The 19,159-nt window shown below is 40.9% G+C and overlaps 1 protein-coding gene and 1 long non-coding RNA gene across 2 annotated transcripts in view; both read right to left on the bottom strand.

The window, feature by feature from the left end:
* ca10a (carbonic anhydrase Xa) overlaps positions 1–19,159 on the bottom strand; it is a 329,872-nt gene that overhangs the window by 31,493 nt on the left and 279,220 nt on the right. Inside the window, exon 4 of the mRNA XM_041973118.1 lies at positions 8,896–9,081. Within this exon, the coding sequence (XP_041829052.1) occupies positions 8,896–9,081 (186 nt within the window). The remainder of the gene's footprint in view (positions 1–8,895; positions 9,082–19,159) is intronic.
* Positions 10,238–10,701, bottom strand: LOC121632003. Its single transcript, XR_006008848.1, has 2 exons — positions 10,610–10,701; positions 10,238–10,291 (listed from the first exon to the last, which is right to left on the bottom strand). It is a non-coding gene; the product is annotated as an uncharacterized LOC121632003 (long non-coding RNA).

Here is a 19,159-nt window from a genome sequence, read left to right as displayed (position 1 = left end):
AACTAGATTAATGTGATGGCTAAGAAATGGCAAGGTAATTTCCCGTGCAACACAAACAGAAGATGCATGGCTTGATCTGGCACATGGACATATATCATGTGAATTTTTGCAGAGAAACTGATTTATACAACTTGTTTTTATCAAGGATCCCACTTGACGTTGCAGCCGAGTTTCGCTTCACAGGCTAGCTAATGGAAATAAACACCGGCCGTTTTTGAACGCGCACCATGGCTCTTTCAGCAAAGAAACATAAAAAAACTATATCGGAAGAAGACAGGAAAAGAAAAAGAAAAAGGGACAGAAAATGAGACAAGACAGATAAGACTGTCTTTTGTTGGCTGATTGGATGATGATTAAAAGCAGTGCATATCATCTATGAGTGTATAAGGACTGAGTCATCAGCAAAAGTTGTGATCGTACCAGCACATTTACAAGGCGTTCATTTCTTTGTTTTCCTTGAAACTGAACTAATTCACTTATTGGTTCAGTTACCCAAATGTAAGACATTTATTTCTCTATTTTCTGTAGCCTTTCTCAGTTGTCAGGAGGTGAGTGACTGGGTACACCCTGAATGGGTCCCACACCCATGTCTGCATCAGGTCAGCAAATATAAACGGTTATACAGCCTTCCACAGGTAGAACGTGAAAATAAATAGGTTTCATTGAGTGGTTCAAAATCTTCTGCTTCCATTAAGAAGAACCTTCTAAACAGTTTTTTTTCTTCTTTCCAGGGCAACCACATCTTTTCTTTCCCTAAAAACTAATGTCCACCAGATATGAGATGAGAGATGGGATGATTTTAAGAGCCTGTAAAGAGCTTCGCTTTCTATTGTTAGAGGCTGGTGAAGCTTCTGGCAGCTACATGGTGGTGAATGGTTCTGACTAACCTGAAAATGCATGCTTGTCCTGTCGGGTGCAGCAGTATGTCCTTTAGTAATCACAGTGTTTTTGCATGTGTTCTACTGGCAATTTGTTTATGATAACTTGATGGATAAGCAAGCTTATCTTCAGAGCTGAGGTATTTCATGTCCCCAAGGCTGCAAAAGTAGTTAAAACCTTATGTGTCATTTCATTAAAAAGCAAATTTAAAAGTAAATTCACCTTTCAAAGCTCATTTTTATGTACTAAAATATAAAATCTTAGTCCAGTATTCTGTCCTTTAAGGCCTCATATACACTTCTCACATCACCTATAATGTTTTCTCATTCATCATCTTTATTTGTCCAAAACAAGAAAAAAATGTAATAATTTCCTTTGGTGTTTCGCTGAGACATGGCTGCAGGGATACAGACTCTAATACGCTGCTTTAAGCAGATAAAGACGACTAAGTGAGAGGAAAGTTAAAAGATGGAGGTGTTGCAGTTCTCTTTAACAACTATGGTGTCATTGTGTTACAGCGTAAATGAGAAGATCTGCACACGGAGATCAACATGTCAGCTGCAAGATTTATTCATGAAGAAGGCTGCACAAGGTGAACATAACGAACAATTTTCCATCCATCCATCCATCCATCCATCCATCCATCCATCCTTCCATCCATCCATCCATCCATCCATCCATCCATCCATCCATCCATCCATCCATCCATCCATCCATCCATTCATCCATCCTTCCATCCATCCATCCATCTTGTTTATACATTTTGGTTGTGGAGGCAGCTGCTTAAGTAATAAAGCTTAGACCTTCCTCTCCCCACTCTCTCTGGCCACCTCTTCCAGCTCATCTGTGGGAATCTTGAGGAATTTCCAAGCCAACTGAAAGATGCACTCCAGCGTGTCATCGGTCTTCCATGAGGTCTCCTTCCAGTGGGACGAATCCAGAACATCTCACCAGGGAGGCGTCCAGGAGGCATCCTAACCAGATACCTCAGCCACCTCATCTGGCTCTTTCTAGATGTGGAGGAGCAGCAGTTTTACTCTGATCTCCTCCGGGATAACTGAACTTACTTTCCTTTCTCTAAGGGAGAGTCCAGACAACCTTGGAGGAAACTCATTTCAACTGCTTGTACCTGCAACCTTGTTCCTTTGTGACCACAGGTGAGGGCAGGATGAGGACCAACCAGTAAATCAAAAGCTTCAGCTCCTTCTTCAGCATTACAGTTTCGCTCTGGAAATAAAGCATTTTTCATTTCATTCATGTCATAAGCTTGACTTAAGTGACTCAGCTCAGCTCTACAGAAAAACACAAACGCGTTGCTATGCTTGCACTGTTTTCTGATCTACACTGTTTTGCTTTCCTTTATGGTACACATACACTCCATCTCCCTCCCTCTGCACTGGTGACCCGTCTTCTTATACAGGAGCAGATTACCCTCCCAGCAGGGGGCCTTGTGTTTGCACTCGTCATCATGCTGATTTGGAGCCTTTAACCCCTCCTGAGATAAGGAGGTGTTAGGGGTTACTCTGGCAGTGAAAAGTTTCCATGCCTCAGTTGGTTAAAACTTGCATCGCAGGCTGTGCTGAACTGGGTGGGATGGGTGGAATGGGCTGGTCAGACCTCTCTGACAGCCTCTTTATGGCATGATGGCTGGCCAGGCCTCTGGGAACAGGGAAATATGAAGACAGCAAGTCGATAGCAGAGGAGAGGTGTTCAGCTCTGTTTAAAAGCGCTGGGCGGAAAATAACGCCCTCCATCTCAGCTTCCATCCATCCTCCCCCCCTCCTCACCCTCCCTCAGTTTAACTGGAGCATAGATCCATAAAACTAACAAACGGACACAGCCGGCTGCCACACACATCAGTCACACTCTGACTGTGGATTTGTGTTTTCACTCAGGTGCTTTATGACAAAAGCAGAAATGACTGTCCCTCTATCCATCGGCTGTACAAATACCACACGTACTACACCAGTAACTCATAACAGTCACCATTTTTGTTATTCTTTTTCATTGAGACTTATTTCTGTGTGTGTTTCTATCAAAACAAGCCACACACTGATGTTGTGATCTGGTATTAATCCAAGTTCTTCAGGAATTAATACCCAACAGTGCAGATGTGGGTGAAATGTGCCGTATAATAGTGATTAATGATAATTAGAGGATGAAAAAAATAAAACAGAATTAAAACCTCCACAGAATCGTCTGTGACTGTAATCTGCTGGGCTGTATTATCTCAATGTGATTTTCCATGTGTGTGACTGTGTTTGAAAGGACATACGAGATGGGTTTCTGTGATTGATGGGGCTTTAAAGCGTTTGGAACAGCTGCCTGTGGCGAATCCTTCTGAGACACTTGACGCGATTTGAATTAAATATAGCTGGATCCTTTCTTTAGCAACTGGCGGCGTCTCCTTCAGTCTGTAGGGATACTTTGTGGAATTTATGGGGTGTAATCCAAATACAATGAGTTTACACTCAGAATTGTACCCTTCAATCGTAGCAGCTTAACTTGTCCACCATCATCTTAGTGAGACTGAAGGAAAACACAAGCATAAAGTCATGAAGGGAACAGCTGCTCTTTGTCAATATGATTTCTGCTTTTAAAAGGATGAAACCAGGACATTGATAAGTGAGATGGAGTTTCATAGTTTGTTGTGTCAAACTTCAAGGTGTCCTTGAATGCAACATCAGCACATATTTTCATCAGAATGCCTCTGTGGCCTCACTTTAATACAACGTTGACACAAACATAAAAGAGATGAATTCTTTCCAGTGATGGATCAGCTGGTTCAAGTCTAGGCAGTGGCTCCTCTCGGGGAAGGAAATAAGTCTAAAAACTTATAGCAGTTTCAGAAAACGCTTGGCAGAAATGATTACCTTAATGGGCTAAAACATTCAGCAAACTGGTCCATCATTCCTACATTCAGATGGGATTTCTCTTTATGCATAACATGTTGGATTATCATAGCCCACTGTGCAGTTTAAATGGAAAGAAAATGTTAATTTTAGCTGAAAAATCTCCCATGTTAGAACTGTTTCAGCTCTTATAGAGCAGATATCTGTATTAATGGTAGAACAAAAATAAATGTCGACCTGTTTCCTTCCTCATACGAGAGGATATTAAGACGTTTGAGTTTGTAAAGACATGACTCAGCTTACTGAAGAAATAATATTTGAAATATTTTAGCACAACGAGGAAGGTGTTTCATTTTCAGATTAGACCGTGAAGACGCTCCAGGGGAGCAGAACTACTCAAACACACACATCCGTTTCCCCACGCTGCGCTCGTCCCACAGACTGCCATAACAGAAGGATGCTCAGCTTTAAAGAGTCTGAATATTGCCTTCTTTGTTCACATTTTAAGGACATGCACAGCCACCTCTCAATCATCAAATGGAGGCGAGAACGAATCGGAGAGCAAGAATTTCCTGCTTTTTGATTATAAAACATCTTATCGGACCTTGAAGCCACAAACGTGGCTCAGAGGATGGCTGGGTGGTGGAAGGGTGGGCTGTTGGGAAGCTATTTTCTAGTCACTGTTTCCCTCAGTAACCGTTGTCAAGTGAGAGGAACATGGTGGAGGAGGATGTAATATCATAGAAAATATATAAGCAAGCTCCTGGCCTGATAGCAGTCCAAGCATCGAGTACGGCTGCTACTGAAGACAACCTGAATACTTTACATTGGGAAAAAAACAATAATAAATGGGTAATGTTCCATTATTCAAACACAAACTATTAAGAAATGCATTTTCCTTCTACTCATGAAATCAGCCAGACTCAGTATACAGCTGCAGATCGCTGCCTCCATTTTTAAAACTCAAATTTATCAAAATGACTGTATTTCTATGTACCAAAGACAAACAGTTCAGTTCAGCATTTTTCGTACAATAACAACTCACAAGACAGTCATCTTAAGGCACTTTTTCATACACAGTCCAATTCCACCCAATTCATTGTACTCTATTTATAACCCAAACAAATCCAGGACCCACATTAGTCCATGCGGAACCCACGGATTGGACGAAATCTTCTCTTTGATGCAATCCTCCATCCTGAGCTGCACGACGAGACAGTGGAGAGAACAACCTCCATCAGAACCAGAACCAGGAAGGAAAACCTCCATCAGAACCAGAACCACGAAGGAAAACCTCCATCAGGACCAGAACCAGGAAGGAAAACATCCTTCAAAACCAGAACCATGAAGGAAAACCTCAATCAGAACCAGAACCAGGAAGGAAAACCTCCATCAGAGCCAGAACCAGGAAGGAAAACCTCTATCAGGACCAGAACCACGACGGAAAGCCTCCATCAGAGCCAGAACCAGGAAGGAAAACCTCCATCAGGACCAGAACCAGGAAGGAAAACCTCCATCAGAACCAGAACCAGAAAGGAAAACCTCCATCAGGACCATAACCAGGAAGGAAAACCTCCATCAGGACCATAACCAGGAAGGAAAACCTCCATCAGAACCATAACCAGGAAGGAAAACCTCCATCAGAACCATAACCAGGAAGGAAAACCTCCATCAGAACCAGAACCAGGCCGTCTCCCTGGATTTGACCAAAGTGAATGAACTGTTGTTTCCTAACCTACATTTTTGCTTTTCGCCTCCCCGTCCTTCCCCTGAACCACAGCTGTTTTCTGGCATTTTAAAAACCAAAATTATAAATAAGAGTTTATTCTTAATGTTTTGCCAGGAAAATAAGGATAAAAATAATAAATAACTAAATAGAATAAATAAAATATATTGACTCTCCAATAACAGCATACATGCTGAATATCACCCCGTGTAGAAATCACTGCTGTCACAGCAACCTTTTCCTCCCTTGTTTTGCAGGTTACATCACATTTCAGCTGCAAACCTCTCCAAACCCTCTCTGCTCTGGCTCACAACTCCTGAAATCCAATGTTCACCCAAAAAGGGCAAATCAGGGAGTGAAGGCAGGGTGAGATTAAAAAAGAGAAATAAAGCCCCAGAGGGAGCATTCATAAAGTCCCTATGTGTGTGTGTGTGTGTGTGTGTGTGTGTGGAGGGGGGGCTGTCCTTTCAGGCTTGGGTTCCAGCTCTATCCATCCCCCCAAGGACGCAGTAAACACTTGTTTTATTGTGATATGAATATCAGCTCTCTCACGCTGAGGGAGAATAAATGATTATCATTAATTATAATAAATTTGCCTGTCAAGACTGCAATTATATTGTTGCCTCACAAATTGGTTGTTCATATAATGGCGGCGGTGGAATGAAGCCGCCCGGATGACCCATGAGTTTGTTGAACAATCAAAGCCAAGGAAGCTAATTGTTCCATTCATCCAAAATTCATAATGCCAGAGTGCCTGTTTGTGTGTCTCTCTGTGTGTGTGTGTGTGTGTGTGTTTGAAGGTAAAGCTCAAATGTCTCTACTCAACTTTTTTCATGGCCATCATGTGACAGCTCATTTAGAACGTCTCATGGTTCCCTGTGATTAGGGAAACCTTTGACAACCCAAATGAGCTGGAAAAAAAACAGCTTCATGTTGAAAAGCTTCTTGAAACTGAGCCATCTGTTCGATTAATGCATGAAACATTTGCTTATATCAAACTATGAAATTCTGCTTTTAGACATGTTTGTAACGCAGAAATGATTCTAATAGTAAACGTCCTGCTCCTTCCTTCCCCGAGGAATCCTAATTAATGCTCACTGTTTAGTTTACTTGACCTAGAATAAAAATCACTTCACATGGAACAAATCAACAGAAACAGTTTGTCTTAAAGACAAGTGCTGGGTCCCACCATCGACCACAATCCATACCAGCTGGTGGCATAATCGTAGCGAATCAAGAAGAAGAGGAAGTCCGACAGTTTTCATAGTCCGAGCTTTTTATACGAGGGAAGGAAAATCTTGTTATTTTAATGCCACTATGAGCATCTTCTGCTTGCGTTTATGGTTAGTGGTAGTGATGAAGCTTTAAGGTTTTCCTTCTAATTGTACCAAAAGAGATTCAAAGCTTCAGCGCTTCAGTCTATGCGTAGGCAGTGACAATCGGTGCCTTTTGTTCTTATTCTACACTATCACCAGTGACGTGCGGTGAAGTTTATGGTTGGTGATTTACAATTGTAAGAACTGAAAAGAGCATCTTATTTCAATATTCATTCAACAGCATGCAACTGGTAATGCTTCATATCCTATCAGCATTCCTCTTTCAATTACACTCACACACCCACTGTTACTAACTCTTCAGTGAGAAAAGTAGCTACTGGCCGACCTAAAAGTCACTAGAAATCAGTAAATGACATCATCTAATGTGCATGATAGCCTGGTACATGGAGCTGCTGTGGAGAGGAATGTCATGGGAAAGGCAAAAATGGACAAAAAGACAAGCTAAAAATGTTTAAAAAGGCAAAACTAATAAAAAAAAAAACAAATTCTTTGGTTAATATTTTCTTTTATTCTAGTTTAATTTTATTTAATTGTTTTCTAATTAGGAGGCTGCAACATTTCACAACGCTTGTTTTCCTCCACACTCTTCATTAATAGACATTAATATCTGACGGTAAGCCAGCGCGAGGTCATCCTGCAGCAGCTTTGAACGTTTCATTTTCAGCCTGGTCATGAAACAGGTGATCATCTCCTGCTCTGAATGCAGCTGCTGCCAGAAGCCTCTTCTGGTTGCTTTTGGACAGGAGAGGCCTGAGCAGCAGCCCCCCCTCCTCACTGAGAAGAATAAACTACTTTCATATACATCCGTCGACAAAAGTCTCCAATACTGAAAAAGTCGCTATATTTGTCGCTAGTCGCTTTAAAAAAACAAACAAACAAAAAAAGGTCGCTAAGTTGGTAAGACACACACACACACACACAGTGTTGGTGTGTGAGTGCGCCCCCTTGAGGTGAGACAGAGTACTGTTTGGCTCACCTGCTGACTTTTCTCTGCACTTTATTGTACGATAAACGGGAATATTTCTCTCACAAATACATCAAATACATTACACAGACTGTAGAGAGTCGTGGTGTATAACAAATATTTCTGTAACGTTCATATTGGCGACATGCTGAGGAACAGAAAACGTGTCATGCAACCCAGTTTGTTTTGGATGGTCCAGTCAGAGCTGAGGCGCAGCTCGCCCTGGATTTGATCGGGAAATACTCATATTTGGCAAATTTTACTTAATAAACTGTCAAAAATGTGTTAGAGTCATACTGAAAATATATTTTTAACACAGATCAGTGGAAAATATTAATATTTATTGTATGTTTTTTTTCTGCACTGCCTCACCTGCCTCCCCTGACCGCACGTCACTGACTATCACTATCACAGCCTCCTGCTGGAACAGGATATCTGCAAAAAGGGTCTTGACATGTAGTTTGGACTTTACTGTATGTAATTTAGTTAAGGATGATGTAACCTTTACAATCTGCCACCTCAGAGCACAGAGAGGAAAAAAGCTTTTGGAGATGAGTGTAATTAACACCAAAGGAACCTCCATTTTCACCATGAAGTGTTGAACTCGTTCAGAATGACACCTTGTCGTGCCGATGTGAGTACAGCACGCGTGGCCTGTCTAATGACCTTTACACATTGAATTCTGCTCCATGTTGCTGCTGGTGCTATAGCTTTTGTACTTCTGTGAAAACTGCTGCTTGCGACATTTTGAGAGTAAAACATATCAAAGAAAAACTTGACTGAATTATGATGGCATAAAACATGAAGCCTCAACATGCTCTGAGTTTTCTGCTCCACTGGGGAAACCATCAAATGCACCAGAGGTGTGGAAAAACAATGCATGCATGCATTATCATCTCTTCTACTTTCTCTTTCATTTGATGCTTGCACATCTTCTAAACGTGTCATCTAATTGGTCCTCTACCCTTTAAATGTTCAGCAACACTAACTGGAGCATCAGAAGCTGTTTGTCTTGATGAACAAACTCATCTGTAATTGGTGCAAATCATTTGCATCTTCGAACAAGTTCACCCAGAATTAGTCAAAATTGACATGTTTCACATTTTCAGTGTTGAGGAATGGCGTCCACACACACACCTCTCCGGAGAAGGCCTGTCCGTTCAGCAGGTGTTCAGAGCCCTGGCTGTCCTCACTGCCGAAGTGTAGCCGGATCTCCTCCAGGCGATGGCTGTATGTCATCGGGCCCCCAGAGATGTTAACCAGATGCTCCTTGTCCAGTCGCAGAGAGACATGGCGGCCGGTGTTGTACATGGTTCCTCCCACCTGGAAAAAAACCCAGATTGGATTCAAATGAATACACACCAACACGATAATACTCTCTTTTCAAAGTATTTAAGATATTAGGAAAACTGATTCACCACAAGCGATGAAAATGGAAATAGTGCCACATTTTCTGGGGTCTCTTTCACACCTGCTGACATGGTGCACATGCATAAAAGATTATATAGAGCTGCTTTTTGTGTTACAATTCTTTATAAAGAAAAAAAAAACATCAAGTCAGGTCACCTGACAGGTCACTCGTTGCAGTCTACCATCATCAATGATTTGTACTGTAGAAAGAAGCTGAAAAGATAATGTGGCTGTTGGAATATTACATGTATTATGTATCTAGTCACTTCATTTTCATTAAGAAGAGACTTTTTAGATGCACTCTGTTTTTAACCCCTTTTAACTTCTCATGCATTTGGAAAGAAAACCCAGCATGAGAGTTTCCATGGTTACCACATTACCCAGCATGAATATTTACGTTGTATATGTAGATCAGGAGATTTATTTTTGATCCCGTCTCTGTTGCTTTGCAACCAGGTCCAGCTGGAAGCGGTTCAAACCACACCACAGTCTAAACCTCAGACAAACCTCACAAAGCTGGAAAAGGGAATTTGAACTAAACATTTCTGACGTGAGCAATGAAACTGGTGAATGTTAGTTATTAAAGAAATTTTGCAAACATTGAAATCAACAAGCGAAAGCTACAAACTGAGACCCGTATGATGGAATAAATATAGCACGGCTAAGCCTCGACACAAATATGTCAAGTCTATTATAGGAGCTGATGTATGGGAGCAACATTCGTCAACAATCGTACATGAGGAGGTGCTAGCAGAAATATGCATGATGACATGCATATGAATGAGACACTTCTGTTCCTGTTAAGCTCTTCGGTCTGTCTATCCTTATAAGCTGACTCATACAAGTTTAAACCTTTTTAAAAATAGTTTTGTTCTTAATGTTTAAAAAATCTAAAGCGGCTAAACCTGCTTTTCAAAGATATCTAAGATTAAATTTAGTTTTATCCTCTTAAGTTCTCAAAAATATATCAGACACTGAATTTAATTGAAGCCTTTATTTTTGTTGCAAATCGTCATTCACCATCTACTTTATCAGATCCACCTTTAAGCATTGGGTTGGACCCCTTCCCCCCTCAGAACCACCTTCATTCCTGGTGTGATAGATGGAAGCAGGTGGTGGAAACCTTCCTCAGAGGTTTTCTCCATGTCTTTCATTTGATGCTTGCACATCTTCTAAACATGTCATCTAATTGGTCCTCTACCCTTTAAATGTTCAGCAACACTAACTGGAGCATCAGAAGCTGTTTGTCTTGATGAACAAACTCATCTGTAATTGGTGCAAATCATTTGCATCTTCGAACAAGTTCACCCAGAATTAGTCAAAATTGACATGTTTCACATTTTCAGTGTTGAGGAATGGCGTCCACACACACACCTCTCCGGAGAAGGCCTGTCCGTTCACCTTCATTCTTGGTATCATAGATGAAGCAGGTGGTGGAAACCTTCCTCAGAGGTTTTCTCCATATTAACATGACAGCATCACACAGTTGCTGCAGGTTTGTCGGCTGCATCCATGATGAGAATCTCCCGTTCCACCACATCCCAAAGCTGCTCTACTGGACTGAGATCTGGTGGCTGTGGAGGCCGTTGGAGTCCAGTGAACTCATCGTCATGTTCTAGAAAGCAGGTGGAGATGATCTGAGCTTTGTGACATGGTGCATTATCCTGCTGGAAGTAGCATCAGAAGATGCTACACTGTGAAACCTGGAGATGGTTGTGTGTGAAAATCCCAGTAAATAGACCAACAACCATGCCGTTTTCAGTCACTTAAATCCCCTTTCTTCCTCATTCTGATGCTCAGTTTCCCAATTATCAGAATAAACTCACAATCAACACAGTGCAAGGAGAAATTTGATATTCATCAGTACAGTAGGTGTGTTTATTTATTCATAATCAGCTGTTTCAAGGTGAAACATTGATATTCAAGCCACAACTTTGGTTGGACTTCTAACACCCTTATCTGCCTCTTTCTCTCCTCTCCCTCCTCTCCTGTTCCTCCATTCCTTTTACCGCTGGCTTTCAAAAAGATCACTCCCTCCCTCATCTAAAGTCCCAGAGAAAGAAGTCTGCCCACACTTTGTAAATATTTTATGGACACTCTGAAAAATCAATGATTTGAAAGGGAAAGAGAGAGGAAGAGGGAGTGATGCAAAGAGGAGATAAGTACTGTGAGCAGTAGGAGAGAGGTGTGTTGAATTTAGTGGCCAACAAGGAAAGGGATAGAGAAGAGTGAGTCTTTTTATGTTCTCTGGTGAGGCGACAGGGGTGAGGCGAGACCTATGAAAAGGGAAAAAAACAAGAAAAAAAAATCTTATCTACTCTGAAGCCACCTCTTTCTTTTTATAGTGGACATTCCTCAGGCAAAAGTGGTTTTGTCTCCACAATCAGTGTTAACAACAACATCCTGCAGACTTTTTATGATAGACTCAACAAGCATGGGCTTTAATATGTGGTTTTAAAAGCCTAAATCTATTATAATGTATCATCATTACAGATCTGATGCTGCTATCATGCTGGTTTAATGGTTAAGTGTCCAGTTAACACAAATATACTGAATAAAGGCATCATGACCATAGTTCTATATGAATGATGATTTAGTTAATGCTTATACTAATTTCTGCGTGCAAAAAACCAGCTGGGTTCAGTCTCACAGCTCTCATCAGGCTTGTTATCAAGAGTCAGCGGGTGGTAAATTTATTGAGAGCGTCTCATAAAGTAAACACAGTCGCTGTAGCAACTAGCTGCTGAGCACTGTTATGGATTTAGCAGCTAATAAACTAGAACTCTTCTCTGTTGTAATCACCATTACTAAACAAGCCACATTGTCCTCATTAGTCACATTAATATCGTTCCTCAGCTGTTAGCCAGAAATGTAATGACATCTCTACTGGTGTTTCTGGTTTTGGGTTTTATATGGACAGACTCTACAACACCAGCAAGGACTAATAGTGACGTCAAACCGATGATTCTCATTCATTCAGGTCAAAATATATCTACAGTCATACTTTTTGAGTAAGAGATGTTCTACAGCAGTCAGTCAGAACTGAAGCCGCCTTTTGGATGAAAGGCAAGTCATCTTTAAAGATTTGGACCCCAAAGAAACAAATACCAGAGATCTTTTTTTCTGTTAAACCTTAACACGATGCTTTAGGAGTTTTAGCAGTAGCCAGCCTCTGTCTTGTCCTCTGGTATCAGTCTTCTCTGAATCACTAGCCATTCAAGTTTAGCTTTTATTTGTAAAAAAAAAAAAAAAAGTAGCCATTGCAATAAAGGAGAAACTGAAGCTTGTACCAGTTCATCCATCATCAGAAAAATTCCTCCAATCAAAATAATCACACCGGTTGTTTGCTCATACACTTAAATTAGATTATTCTCCATTCTTGGTTTACTCCTTTGGCCTCACTGAGTCACAGCTAGGACTAAAATACATTCTTTTTACCAGGTGATGATCGCCGTCATGGATGCCATTTTGCTAGTTATATACAAACAAAACACATTACAACGAAACTTCTTCATATCCTGGTTGGAATTAAGTGGTAAAATTACTTGGAGATAGTGTGAAATCAACACTACAGAATTAGGGCTAACATACTTTCTGCTTTTTCCACGTAATTATAGGAGATTTTCACTAGAATAAGATACGTTCTTAACTAAAACATTATTTAACTGCAAAAGCAGTTTCCAGTCAGCTAGTAGGAGTGACCTTGCCAAGATTAGGCTGGATAGTGAGAATGCATGTAGCAGTCAGACATTGTAAAAGGGATGCATCTGCATCTCTGCCCTTCAAATGAATGTTTCCTGTTTCCTGTAAAACTGCCAAAAATGTGATTTTGCACAACTATAAAATGTTCCAGGAGTTCAAGTCCGAAGTTCAAGTTGCATCCCACCCAAAACTGTCCAAGAACTTTTGAATTTTCACTTTTGCTGTTAGTTATTCAGGGTTAGGCTTAAAAAAATACAAAGTAAGGGTAATGCATTGATAAAATTACGATTAAGATTAGGGACAAAAATAGGTACATAGAAAGGTTTGCATCATGAATGCCTTCTTCTACTGTAACACGCTGGGCAGATCTTTCTGAACTCAAACTCTTTTTCTGTTACAGAAAGTGTAGTAATACTTAAATATGAGAGTTAAATAACCAACACAACTGTAATTGAAATAAAAACTATAATTATCCAGCTATTAGTTAAAGCAAGTAAGCAGGACTCCATGTTTCCATCTAAATCACAGCATGAGCCACCAACATTTAGCATAAAAATCTATTGCTGAATTTTAGCTTGATCTGTTTCTTCCTCCCATTAGAGGGTTCAGCTGATTATGAAGCAGTCCATCTTAGATATGAATAAAGTTTTCTTTATTTTAAGTTACCATTTTTAAAAGCAAACGCACAAATAACTTCTTGCCTCATTTCTAGCAGCAGCACTTTCTGCAGAATACAAACTTTTGACAGTCTGGCTGACTGTGTGTGCCCATCCCATCTGTGGAAAGACTTGGATCATTACTTGTACTGAACATGAAAGAGCATCAGTAATGATAGATAGCACTTTTAGAAAACAATCCTTTTCTAAAAGTGCCCCTACTCCCTCATGACCCATGTATAATAACCATAAAATGTTCAACTGTAAGACATACATCAAAGAATTCACTTCATGTGAGTGTAAACTTTTTATTCTTTCCCCAGCCGAAGTGTCTTGTGGAGTGCGAGTGCTTGTGTCAGTGTAAATGGCTGGAGGCTTGCTCAGAGGCGAGAGTAGTGAAGTGTGGTTGGGACTACAGACGCAAAGAGGGTAATCGTGTTTGTGTATAACAGTGAAACTAAGTTGTGGAACGGCCGCTACAAGAGCTACATACTATGAAAAGATGCACTTTTTTCTAATTGGTCATTCTTTCATCTCCTGGATCGATAATCCCTTGTGAGGGGTATTCACAGCTGCCAACCGCAAGAGAAGATGAGAGTGGAAACGGCTGCAGCTACAGAGGTGGAGGGAACCAGGATGTACTGTAGTCTAATGCAGAGAGACTAAATTTGTTATCTAAACGAAATCCAAAGCTCAGAGACGGAGCCAGAAGATCACGGTTAGCTCTGTTTAGCCAGCTGGTGGCAGCTGCACTCAGAGAATAAATGAACACACCCTCAAGTAAAACTTGCTTCCTTTGTTTTGTCATGTTTCTGCTGCAACAACTCCCAGTCAAAGTCAGTGTGGTGGAAAGGTTGCAAGCAAAGCAACGGCACTATATTCCAATCTGTTTTGCCTTTATTCTTTGGAGTTTTCTGCGAGTGGTGAAGTAATTATTACAAGTGGCTTGCGGAGTTCATATTTTCATACTGTGTGCTGAATGTATTTTAGAAAATCACAGGCTTTTGTGCTCCATCCAGCAGCAAACAAATCCTGCCTGTCAGATAAGCAGGGGCCTGTGAGTTGCTTGTACACTGGGCCGTGAATAACTCGGCTGTATGACAATCAACAAAACCACTCTGAGCTGCCCAACTCGTCTCATGTCTCAGCCTTACACTGTAATACTGATTATTCTCCTTTTACGCTAATGACTTCCCAACATTAGCAAATGTTGAACTCTCTGCACTGTCTTTTGTTGCTAGTAGTACAATAATTAGCATATGATTTAAAGTCAAATAATCACATAAGTCTGAAACATCTTCCAGCTCTAATAAAGAGCTCCATCACTGTCCAAAAGCTTTTAATAAATACCATGAATATACAGATTAATAATTGTATTTCTGCACTATGTATTTTCAAAAACACCAAATGTGTATTATCATACTGCGAGAAACATTATCAGATGTATCCCAATTTCACCAAAGAGAAGTTTTTAAGACTCCAAATTTTTGTGCATATTGATGATCTTTCAGCTGAAAAAAGGCCCCTAACTTAATTAAATCAGGATTGTGTCTGCAGATAACACACAACTCTGCACAAAAAAACAAAAACAGCTTTAAATAGTACCTTCAGGCAACTTTTTTACAAGCAGCCTGTCACAAAAAAAACATTTTATTTGGTCCCATTTCTTTACTGATATGCCAGAAAATGCCAAAGATAACAGTCTGAGAGAGAGAATAGTATTTCCACTCAAACAGCTTTTAAGCAAACACTTGGCACATCTCAGCATTCTGTACAGCCTGCCCTTAAAAAATGTAAGGATGCTGGACTAAAGGGCGAGTGTGATGTCTATCCAAACATCTACATTAGATGAACTGATCCAGCCACTGTTCCCCACAGAAACATGGCTGTCTATATATATATATATATATATATATATATATATATATATATATATATATATATCTTTTATTGAGCTTGTTGCTTGTTTTTCTCGCAGCATCTGGCAACACTGACTGCAGGCTGCTTTCCAAGTTCAGGAGGAATTAACTGCCCATTTGTACATAGAACTGTTTTGAAATGATAGGCATCTCACTGTGCTGTTATTTACAAAAACATGGTCAATTAGGTTACAACACACATCTGTATTACCATATTATGTTTTCATTTATTCTCTTTGCATTCTGTTTCTTATTTGTCCTCATCTGTTTCGCCTCCGTCTGTGTCTGTTTGCAGACGTACCATAAATCTTGACTTTTTATCAACACTTTTTAGCCGTTTACCTGCAAAGTAGGAACAGCTGGTCCGTCCCTTCAGTTTATGAGAGGTTGGGATTCACCAGTCTAAGAGGAAAGATGAGGACGAGGGTTTCCGTCATGAAACGTCTTAAGTACAACTTAAAAACAAGCTTCAGAAGATTCATCAGAAGATATTGTTGAATGAGGTCCATTGTTACTTTCAATCCAACCAGGTCTACAACAGAAAATAGCTTATTGGTAATAATCATGTTTATATTGATGAATCCTTTGCTCCATAGCAAAATTATCACTTCATAATATCAAGTTTAGCATTTTGATGTGCAGCCTTTTCTGTGAATCAGGATTCATGTCCATCTAAGCTGTAGGTCCAGTTTTAAAAATAAACCATTTTTCAGCTGCTCTCTGCATGCTCCACACATGACAACCACAGCCAGCTTTCCAGGCTGAACACATTACAAGTAACTTCCTGTACAGTTTCATCTAGCCTGTAATGACGTTGGTCTATCTGAATAAAGCCTACAGAAACACCAACATAAAAGTCACCAATAACACGACGCGTTCACTTTAAAAGCTAGATGAAAGAGCAATATTACACATCGCATGTTGAAAGCTTCTGCCTCAAAGGGACGGATCATGTCCTGATGATACCGGTTGTCTGTCTCAGTCTGCAGCAGATGCCGGCTTTGATGCTGTTTTACTGCATGCAGGTGTTTCTTTGAAAACACAAAACTTTACCAAAACCACCTGAAAATACTGATGTGGATGCAGTTTTCACACATTTTCACCAAGACAGTGTTTTTGTTTGCATTAAGCAGACACTGTCCTGTACAGCCTCTCTTCCAAAATAGGTGGGACTCAATGTGAAATGTGAATAAAAACAGAATTCTATGATTTTCAAGTCTCATCAACCCATGTTTTACTCCTGATAGAACATGAACAACAAATCAGATGTTTTATGAGAGGAATGTTGTCCCATTCTGGTCTGATGCAGGATTCTAGCTGCTCTGCAGCCTTTGTTGCTGGATTTCTGCTTCCATGATGCTCCAGATGTTGTGTACTGGTGAAAGGTCTGGACTGCAGGCAGGCCAGTTCAGCAGCCGGACTCTTCTCCTGTGAAGCCATGCTGCTGTGATGGATGCAGGATGTGGTTCAGCATCGTCTTTCTGAAATCTGCAAGGCCTTCCCTGAAAGAGACGTTGTCTGGATGGGAGCAGATGTTAAAACCTCCATGTACTTTTCAGCATTGATGGAGCTTCACAGATGTGGAAGCTGCCCACGCCATAGGCACTAATGCAGCCCCATCCCATCAGAGATGCAGCTTTTCACCTGTCCACTGATAACAAGCTGGATGCTCCTTCTCCTCTTTAGTCTGCAGGACACGCCGTCCATGCTTTCCACAAACTAGTTCACATCTTCATCCAGGTTTCCACTTTGCCTCAGACCATTTAAAATGAGCTTTGGTCCAGAGAAGATGGAAGAAGCTGGTTCTGGATCCTGTTCACATCTGGCTTCCTCTCTGCATGATGGAGCTTTAACCTGCATTTGTGGGTTTCAGGGTGAACTGTGTTCACAGACAGTAGTTTCTGGAAGTCTTCCTGAGTCCATGCAGTGGTTTCCAGTAGAGAATCATGTCTGCTTTTAATGCAGAAGATCACCAGCATCCAGCCATGTCCCATGCATACAGAGATTCCTCCTGATTCTCTGAATCTTCTGATAATATTATACAGCAACTGGATTGGTCAGTTGGCAAAGCATCTGTTTCCTGTGTGGGAGACCAGAGTTCGACTCCCCCAGGCAACAAATTTTAATACCTTCCAGTCAGGTTCTTAGGCAAAGACCACTGTAAGTCACTTAGGATAAAGGTGTCTGCTAAATGACTGTAATGTAGTAGACTGCAGATGGTGGGATCTTTTAAATCTGAGGAATATTTTATAGCATTGTTCCACATTTTTCGTCTCGAGACTCTGCCTCTCTGAAATTCTCCTTTTACACCCAGTCATGTTACTGACCTGTTGCCAGGTAACCTGATTAGTTGTCAAATGCTCCTCCAGGTGTTTCTGGTTTGTACCAGGTACTTTTCCAGCCTTTTGTTGCTCCTGTTCCAACTTTTTCCATCAGATTCACTATCACTATGAAATGACAAAATGTCTCAGTTTCGAAATCTGATGTGTTGTTTATGTTTATGTCTCTGGGAATAAAACATAATAAAAAATGAGTTGACTTTCAGTGGCTGCACGGTGGTGTGGTGATTAGCACCGCAGCCTCACAGCAAGAAGGTCACCGGTTCGAATCTCGGCTGGGGGGAGGTTCGAACCTTGAGGGTGGTGGTCTTTCTGTGTGGAGTTTGCATGTTCTCCCCGTGTATGCGTGGGTTCTCTCCGGGTTCTCCGGCTTCCTCCCACCGTCCAAAGACATGCATGTTAGGTTAATGGGACACTCTAAATTCTCCCTAGGAGTGAGTGTGCGTGTGAATGGTTGTTTGTCTGTCTGTGTTGGCCCTGTGACAGACTGGTGACCTGTCCAGGGTGTACCCTGCCTCTCACCTGTTAAAATGCTGGGATAGGCTCCAGCTCACCCGCGACCCGAAATGGAATAAGCGGTCAAGATAATGGATGGAATGGAGTTGACTTTCAAGTCATTGCATTCTTCTTTTTTTCTATTACATTTTAAACAGAGCACCAACTTTTTTGGAATTAGCGTAGTCTCTCTGAAGCGTTTTTACTTCTTTGGGTGACACGCCACCACTGCTTGACATCAACGCTGAGCCTTACAGCAAACACAACCCATACACACTGTTACAACACAGCTTCATTTCAGTAGATGCAGCCACACTCTGCACTGCAATGCATTGCTGGCCAGTGAGTTACCTCCATCTTCTGGCTTCATTAGTTTAAATGACCATGTGTGTCTGGTAACCCCTCTAACACAGCTCATTTTGTCAGAGCAACCTTAGCGAGCTTTTAATTTGTTCCAAGAAGCTTCCAGGAGCTATGGAGCGGAAAAGGACAATTGCATCGTGTGCTGGTCCTCCCTTAAGAGATAACAACAATCAAGGCACGGTACAACATTAGAGGTAATAACTTTGGGAAAATAAACAAGTCATAAAGAAGAAACTTGACTCTGAGGGGCAGGCGTGGCAGTAACAGGCGAGTACAGTAATAGAAAACTTCAATAGCCGGCTGGTAATGAGAAAACACACGGAACATCACCATTACCTGAGACCACAGATCAATAGAGTAAATGACCTCTTATTACAAGAAGAATTCTTCACTAACTACAGTATATGTTCTGCTATTAGCCTGCAGTATTGTTGCACTTACACGGAACATTTCTAATAAAAATGCTGCCGTTAGTAAAAAGAAAAAAAGATTCTGGCTGATAGAAATGAAAAAGAAA

This window comes from Melanotaenia boesemani, chromosome 21, assembly GCF_017639745.1.
Source record: "Melanotaenia boesemani isolate fMelBoe1 chromosome 21, fMelBoe1.pri, whole genome shotgun sequence".
In the NCBI taxonomy this organism is placed as follows: Eukaryota; Metazoa; Chordata; class Actinopteri; order Atheriniformes; family Melanotaeniidae; genus Melanotaenia; species Melanotaenia boesemani.
This window is presented reverse-complemented; position numbering and strand designations above follow the sequence as displayed.